At 27.4% G+C, this 9,425-nt stretch overlaps 1 protein-coding gene across 1 annotated transcript in view; it reads right to left on the reverse strand.

Moving 5' to 3' along the window:
• Positions 1-4,694: 4,694 nt before the first annotated feature.
• Positions 4,695-9,425, reverse strand: part of LOC107884636 — an 11,842-nt gene continuing 7,111 nt past the window's right edge. The window contains exons 3-4 of the mRNA XM_016807180.2: positions 7,758-7,925; positions 4,695-5,101 (exon numbers count right to left, since the gene is read on the reverse strand). Coding sequence (XP_016662669.1) covers positions 4,925-5,101; positions 7,758-7,925 — 345 coding nt within the window. The 3' untranslated portion in view covers positions 4,695-4,924. The remainder of the gene's footprint in view (positions 5,102-7,757; positions 7,926-9,425) is intronic.

Below are 9,425 nucleotides of genomic sequence, written 5' to 3' on the forward strand. Positions count from 1 at the left end.
TTTAATTATCCATCAGTAATTTCATTATTTTTAGGTATTACTTATTTAATCGTTGTAATTAGTGAAGAATATTACATTTTTTTTTATAAATATCAAATACCTTGGTGATTTAAATTATACATTTATGTATACATCAATAACATTTAAAAAAAATATAACGAAAAGTCTCCTTCCCGATAGTTGTAGGTAGGTATACCGACTTTACCGACTACCCGGCGTGTTCACTATTCACAATTCAAAGTAGAGAAGTAAAAATCAATTTGGTAAAATGTTACAGTAAATAATTTATTTTTGGTACCTATCATAAAAGATTTTCATTTTTAAAAATTCAAAAATGTTTAATTTTTGTTTATTATAAACAGCACTTAAACATAAATTATAATAGTGTAATATACAGTTTACCTACTATGTAATATTTATACCTACTACATTACTACATAATACCTATAAACTATAATCTATTTATTTTTATAGTCTTAGTTATTAGAACACAATTCTCAAATCCGTAGTGCACACTTCCAATTGAAGACCTGTAGGCAACAACCAGACATATTATCCTTTTTTGAAATTGTTCAACAGACACAAAACACATTGCAAATTCCAAAAAAAAAATCTAAAAATTTTTTGAAAAATTTTAGAATTTAGTTTTAGGGTACATACAATATATGCACTTATAGATACTAAGATACTGTTTAAATTGTAATAATAAGTAAAAGGAAGCAATAAAAACTTGTTTGGACTTATCTATTGTTGTTACACCGTAATGCAATATTGCTTGGACATATCTTGTTGTTGCATCATAATTAAATACTTGGAGATGTCTTTTTGACTAAAATCCAAACCAGACTTCTCCATTATAATAGGAAAATGAGTAGGTACCTAGATGTCTTGTCGTTGCACCAGAATAAAACCAGACATCTCCATTTAAATGATATCATTGTATTTAACAGTCGGATTTGTCTGGTTGTTGCACTAAACGACGCAGTTTTTTTTCTTGATAATGTGCAATCAAAAACTGATTTTGGTCAAAATATGGAGATGTCTTATTGTTGCCCTCAGGTCTTCCGAAATTATTTTGGACTACACACTTTGTGTCATGGTTCACTAAAAAATAGGGGTTGGTCTGTTATGGATGGTGTTAAATTTTAATTATAAAAACGATTCCGAGCGTAGACGGTTTGTCAGCCTAGGATATTTTATATTCTATTAATATTGTTTTATATTATTATTTACGATACAGATGGTAAGTTGAGTTAATTTAATTTGCATACTATCATATTTAAATATATGTACACACCAATAATATTTTAAAAATATAACACATACCTAACTAAAATCGTTCTTCTTCGTTTAAATATCTAATTTAGCCAAATTTGAACATAAAATAACTATAAAAAAAAATTGTTTTTATAATTATGGTTACGTGGAAGCTTGTTTTAAATTTTAAATTCTTAGCTATAAAACTTGCTGAAGATTTAAAATTTTAAACTACTAAATCATTTTTAAATTTTAAATTTGACAAATGTTGTCAACATTTGAACTTTAAATGCTTATAAAAAAGTGGGTATTAACTTTTAACTTAACTGAGTTAACTTATAGTTAAATTAACTTTTAACTTTAAACTTTTTGTTACAGTGCATATTTACTTACCTAGTTTAACTGAGTTAAAAAAAATCATTAACTTGCCCAGCCTTGGATATCATAATATGATAATTATTTTTTATTTCGTGTTCTACTGTTAATAGAGTCAGATTATCAAGCTTATCTTGAGATAATCATGATCTCAATCGAGTTTTTACACGTTTTAATGCTAAGAAAGATCGTTCGCTGCTATTATTTGTACAAGGCATGGTCTAATAAGTAAATTTGTAACACAGTTTTCAATAACAATAGTTGAAATTATTACAAGTTAGGTAGAAGTTACTATTATTTACAGGAATAAATAGGTACTTACCAGAGGTATAACATTTTTATCATTTTTTTTTTAAATTTTATGATTATACTAGCTGATCCAGTGCACTTCGTTACCCGTTAAATGTACAAACTGTATATGACTCAAATGCGTTAATCGTTCAATGCGTCATTTAACATTCAGTGTATGATGTTCTAGATTTATCTTGACTTTTCTGTTGCCCGGAATTAAAATTCTTATTCGCAGCAGTATATTATCAGGTAAGCAATCTACCTGCGGTAGATCGCGGACCCCGTGCTGTTTGTACGTAAGTGTAAGATTTAACTCTATAAAGTATCAAAGTTATACAAAGTTTGTCGTTTTTACTTAATTCCACCTACAGTGGATTAATATAATCAATTAGTACAAAATCCTAACTTAACCTAACCGTACTAAAATCCAATGAATAAAAAAAACAAATTTAACCCTTTTTATATTAGCCTATCTTCTTCCCAGAGGTATAATCTATACACAAACATTCATTTATATATAATATATATATTGACAAAAATAATAACACAAATCAACAAACATGCCCGATTAACCAATAGCAACCAATATATAATACACTATTATTATTTTTATTTTTTTCTGGACAACCTTTATCATTTAGGGGTAGGTATGAAAAATAAATAGTAGCCGATTCTCAGACCTACTGAATATGCATATAAAATTTCATGAAAATCTGTCAAGCCGTTTCGGAGGAGTATGGTAACTAACATTGTGACACGAGAATTTTATATATTAATTAGATTAAAAAAAAATTTAATTTTGCTTTGAAATAATTAGAACATTTTGGTATTAAAAAAAATTACAAACTAGCAAAAAATATGAGGGCTGCTCCAAATTGTGGCCGGATGACTAGTCACCCAGGTACCCCCCTAAATCAGGCACTGCGACGATTTCCAACTATGGCTAAAAATTTAAGTAAATTTTCTGTTGTTTTAGTTTTATTTCGCACCTGTATATTTGGCAACGTTGCTTAGAAGTGAAAATAATTTAGTGCGCGCAATAATCGTACGCCTAAAAAGGTACCGCTGTTAAAGACCACGTGCAGTCGTATTGCACTCACATTTTTTGACCTGGGATTTTCACGCGTAAATGAACTATTTATCATCAATCGATTTTTGATATTTTGTTGTAATTTGAAAACAATTAACTAAATCATTAACATTATGTACCTAAGGTGTTTTTATTAATATTATTAAACAGCTATTTTAAGGTTCACTATGTGCGCCGTGCCGCTCCTACTTTAACAATCGCGGTTAGCGACAACGACTTGCGGCAGGAACGTCTAAATAACCATTTAGAATTGAGTTTAGAAAGTCTAAGTCTGCTTTAGCTCGACGAGAGGTAAGAGTTGGGATGTTCAAACTTGCCTTATGTTGGAATAATCATGATTTTCGTGATAAATTTTCACTTTGAAGGCAATAAAGTTAAGAAATTTATTTTGGACGCGTTCAAGTCGTAGCTGGTCTTTCACTAAATATGGTTGCCAGACCATAGATCCAAACTCTAGAAGAGAACGGACAAGGGCATAGTATAACGTACAAAGGCATCCAACCGACTTACCGGTGCAAGATCCTGGTATATTAAGTGTAAGATGGTACAAAATTGTACCCCACAGGATAACTAACTAATATCGTAATAAGTAATAGTTAATACCTAAGGTTCCCATAACCACGTTAGTCGTTACAGTACCTATATTCAGATAATATTTTATTGTTACCTATATAACTATATATGATCATAGACGTGTTCAGACTTTGGTGACCGATTTGTTTGTTTCGTGTAGGTACGAACGCTTCTTCACGACAGTATTCGTTTAGTAATAAACTTAAATTGTCGCGAAAACGATATTATTAATTATATATGACTGTACTTATTATTTTGTATTATAATTTTTATTTTTATTTAAATTGTCATGAAAACAAAACGCTATGTATTATAAAATTATTAATTATATAATATGACTGTACTTATAATTTTGTATTATAATAATTTTTAAACTTAAATTGTCACGAAAACGTTGTTATTAATTATTAAGGTCAATAATTATATGCTCTAGAAATCTATAAAATATGTATGCAGTTATACCCTAAAATTTACCAAAATATGCCCTTAAAATATGCTCTAAAAAAAAAAATGTTAATATAAAAAAATATGATTAATAATGATTAGCGATTAAGAGTTTAGATTACCTCTTTTCATAAATGAGTTGAAATACCCACAATAAGATATATGAGTGAGACAATTTAATATTTTGTAATTCCCGAGTTTTTAAGATCTTAAATATGCTATGAAAATACACTAAATGCTAAAATATGCCCTAAAAATGCAAAAATACCATAATATGCAAAAATGTGCAAAATAAAGTTTTGCATCGTTAGGTTATAAAACAAATTTTGGTATAAACTAGCTATTTTTTTGACCAACCAATAAAAATATGCAAATGCATACTAGTGTTGGCCCTATTAATTATATATGAATGTACTTATTATTCTGTATTATCATATTTTTTTTACTTAAATTGTCATGAAAACAAAATTCTATATTATTCCGATATATTTGTACAAATGACATATTTACTTTTGCGATATTTTTACCGCGATAATATTGCCGCAATATTTTGACGTGTATATTTTGACAACAGTACCATGTTACGTAGTTATAAAGAATTGATGAACATAATATTATATGATTATATAATCACTAATTAATAAATGCTGAACTAAAAAAATTACAATTAATCAAAATCTATAAGTAACTACTGCACGGTACACACCGCACGACTTTTTTTTATCCTGGCATGATTTTGTTGGAGGCACAGTGCCAGTGCCCACCCAGCCTCTCCCGTAAACACGCCTATATGCATATGATAGATTATGACTTATACATACTGAAAGACATTATAATTATTATAATAACATATTATAATATTATACTATTTATTATTATGATGCTATAATTTTATCAAATTGGTTTTTCCCACGGACGTATAAGACTCAACTCAACTACCGTGCAGCCAATTACTTTTTTTTCTTGATTCTTCATTTTAAACTGCAGTTTATATTTTCCATAAAAATAAACTTTGGGAAAGTTATGATCTTCTAATTCCTTCAGGTTAATCCCTGGTGCAATATATGTTCCCTGAAAAAATTCAATGATATATTGTTACAAAATACAAGTACATAATCATTTGATGGTAAAGCGCAGACGCATGTGTAAAATACTATTTTATTAATTTTTATATTTTTGGATTTGGTTTCATTATACTACATTTTGAAGAATAATTGATGAGAATATATAACATTTTAGATACAAATTTAAAATTTGGTTTCCTTTAAAATATGAAATATTATAAATAAATATGGGAATTAAATAATTTATCGTTGAGTATCAAATGTCGTAAAAATTATAAGTTCAAAAGCCTATAAGAAATGAATGTTCCATTTAAGTAAACTTTTTTCTTTTGTTATGAGTAGAAATATGTGAAATCTTCTATTAACATATTTAAACTTAACTGGAAAAGTAAAAACTTTTATGCATCTCTAATTTAAAAATAATTTACAACATTTAAAAAATGAAATATGGCTATAAATAGAGTAAAAGAATCAAAATTGTTTGAAAATATTACCATATATGGAAAACGGTAATTTTAACATTTACCTATCTAGGACTATTTGCTTTGGAATTACAAAAAAATATCAAGAATTGATAGTCCCGGGATATTTTGTCCTAATACTATTTTTGTCAGTCATTCAGTCATCTGTAAACAATTTTTTTATAGTAGAAATAATTATTTGATTTTAACTTCAACATCTATTCTAATGAATAAGTGAATCTATATTTGTTAGATTTGAAAGTTCAAAATTGATAATTCAAGGCAGTTTTCAAAAGCGTCGGGTAAAACAAAAAAATAATAAAGGAAAAACGTGTATCCTTACGCAAAACCAGTTTTTAGCCAAATCAATTTAGTTTTTATTTACCTAACTAAAAAACTAATAACCGTAGATATTTTTATTTTATAAAATATTTGAGTCGTTTTGAGCTATTTATAGGCATAAGTAATTTTTAATTTTTATTAGTATCTTTTAAAATTATTACCAAAAAAATGTTCTGTCTGTCATAAAACTTAAAAATTGAACACAGGGTTTCTCATACATTTTTGTTAGTAAAAATTTAAAAAAAAATTGAGGTAAATCCATCCTAATTTTTTATGATAATCTAAAATTAGAACTTTGAAAAAATTCGTCAAATCACGAAAATTGGCAAATTATACTTAAGTTGGAAATTATAAAAATTGTTCTATTGATATTTAAGATTTGAAAATTAAATACAAGATTCCTCATACGATTTCTTACTTTTAACAAAAAAAAAGTTTACCGGAAAGTAAAGTAATTTTTTTATCAGCGGAGCGTTTGAAATTTGTTGATTACTTACCTATCATTGACCGAATTTCTTATTTTGTTGTAATTTATTATTGTTTTACAGTAGTGTGATGATTTAAAAATAAGCATGTACATTGTTATTGATAAAACTTCATCTTATAATAATATATTAACTAAGTTGGTATAGTTAGCTATTTTAAAAGAATAATAATTAAAGGGATTTTGAATGTCGACTTTCTTATCCTATCTCTTATTACAAATTAAAGCATATAATTATTACGATTGATTGGGAACGTGAGTGTAGATTTATAAACGTAGGGTATAATGGTTTATGATGCACCTGAGTCTGCGTGTCTTTATTAACTTGTCGTTGATGATGATTTTATTATTGAAATTGTGTGAGTATATATTATTATAACTTTTTTCCTGTTTGATGTTGCTTGTCTTAAACAATTATAGAATTTGAAAAGAGAGTATTAACGATGTTAGTTTTCTTGAAATGATGTAGGTAAGTAAAATTTTCGGTTTGAAATGAAAGTTATTTTAATAATTCACAACAAGATATTATAAGATTTGAAATGAGTACGTTAAGTTAATAATCGCTTTATAATTTTGGTAGCGAAATAAGACGATGCGTGTGATACTGCATGAGGCAGTTTTGGTTATTATGAACAGACTGATCTGAATATCAAAATGGGGGTTCTACGTATAGTATTGACCTTTGATACCTTGTTGTTCCATATTAAATTATTGTTGTTTATTTTGTGTAGGTACATGGGTATAATCAAAATATGTTATTGTAAGATTAGTGACATTTGTACATGTATATATATATATGGTTATTACTTATTAATAGTTTTTGTAAATTTTAAATAATATCAGGGTACATGGGTACAGGTATTTATTGTGGTTTTTGGTAATAACATATTTAATAGTATTATGATGATATTGAATCATGAAGCTGTGTTGGCGCAATGATGTAGATATGAAATATACTTGAAATTCATCTACCTAGTTAAAATGTATAAAAAGTGCAGTTTTTATAGCTATAATTGAAAAATAAAAACAAGCGTTTTCATAAATATTTTATGCGGTCACTATATTATAATAGTACTACAGTTATAACAACAATTAATGTTAGTTATTTTGTTGTACCTAATTTAAAAATATTATAATAAGTAGGTATAGGCTCAGGCTGACTGACAAACCGTCTCCGTTCAGAATCGTTTTTCGTATTCAATGATATTTTATCATTGAATTAAAATTTATCACCACACAAGCACACAATATTAATGTACAGAATAGTATGCTAGGCTTTCTTATTCTTAATAATATTAATTCATAGATTTGCAAGTCGTAAAATTAGTTAAATCCATGTTTCAATATATAATTAAATAATTGTTTTTATACATTACCACTGGTATAGGACAGCCTGTAGAGGCAATGTCAAAAGCTTTGACCATTGAATTCCAAGTATTTCCTAGTATTTTTTTCGTATTAGTACATGCACTCTTTGTTATATAAACAGCTGAATTTGGTTTCCAGCCTCCAGTTAAACTCCAAGACGCAAGGTTTGTATCAAGCTATAAATAGTACGTTTTTTTTTCAAGTAAAATAATTATGAACTTCTACAACTATTCAAGTATAAATATAATTTTTTTCTCATATTATATTACCTATATACAATTAAAAGTATACTCTTGCAAATATGAGAGATTTAGAGATCATGACTGTTCGTTTACTGTATCGTTGCACATGGCTAATTTAATAACAGCTTTCTTATTATGATTTATGTAGTTTATGTACTTCTTGAAAATAATCTATATATTGTTATTTGCAGTGGCGTCGAAGTTTTTAAAATGCGGTCGTGTAATTTCAAAGCTATCGTGGTCTCAATATCTTAATGGGGCTCCAGCGTATCATTTATTGTTGCAAGGAGTAATATTTAGGCAATTCATATGACTTGAACATTTGGGCTATGTCCGTGTGTGAGTGGTAAATGAACATTGGTGTGTGTTTCCGAAAATCGCTGTAATGCTGCGTCAGACAAGTGCCACCAGATGAAACTCTCGCACACGAACGTACGACATGTCAATACTTCGTGAAAAATGAAATATATTCTTGTTGGGATAAGTATAAAAAATACTAAAAGCGGTAGTAAATTAAACATACTTCCTGAGATTTGATTGTAATTTTGAAAAAATGGTTGAATTTACAAGTTTCTAGACTAATATCTAATATCTACTATTTTTAGCAATCACTTTTTTGATTTAAAATTAGATGTGCCCAAAATAAATAAAAATGTAATGCAATTATTTCATTGAGTTTTTTTAAAAAAAGGTGGGTAAGTGGATGTCGCTTAGTGTCCGTAAACAACTCATAAAGTCAAATTATTTTCAAAATTTTATCGTGTGTCGAAAATGCTAATTTAAACATTCCGTGAAATTTTCAAGTATCTACAGTCATTCGTTTTTTAATTACAACAAAATAATCGTTACATGAGAAATCGAGTGAATATCAAATTTTGTAAAAATATAAATTTCAAACGCTCATAAAAATGTTTGACTTTCTTGTAGACATTTTTTTTTTTTTTATAAAGGTAGACAAACTTATGAGGAATATTGTATTGCATTTTAAAATCTTAGATTTAAAAAAAAAAATTTCATGAATTTTTAACACAAAATAATTTGCAAATTTTCGTGATTTTTACGTATTTTGTCAATATTTGAACTTCAGATGCTTATAAAAAAAAATTGTGACTATGGATTTTTAATTTTTTTTATCTGCCTTTAAAACAATATACTAGGAACCATCTATTAAATTTTCAAGTTAAAAATAAAAAAAAATGGAAACTGCAAATGTCCGTAAAGAGCTCAAAATAAGTCAAAATATTTGAAAAATGTTGTGGTGTATAGAAAATGGTTATATAAACGTTCAGTCAACATTTCATGTACCAACGGTCATTTGTTTTATAGTTGAATCAAAAACCAAAATCAATTTTCTCGAAAACAGATTTTGCGTAAAAATTTCCGCTTTTCCTTAATTTTAGATTCTGATTGGAACGACGAATGTATTGATTTCAC

Source organism: Acyrthosiphon pisum, chromosome X (genome assembly GCF_005508785.2).
Source record: "Acyrthosiphon pisum isolate AL4f chromosome X, pea_aphid_22Mar2018_4r6ur, whole genome shotgun sequence".
NCBI lineage: Eukaryota > Metazoa > Arthropoda > Insecta > Hemiptera > Aphididae > Acyrthosiphon > Acyrthosiphon pisum.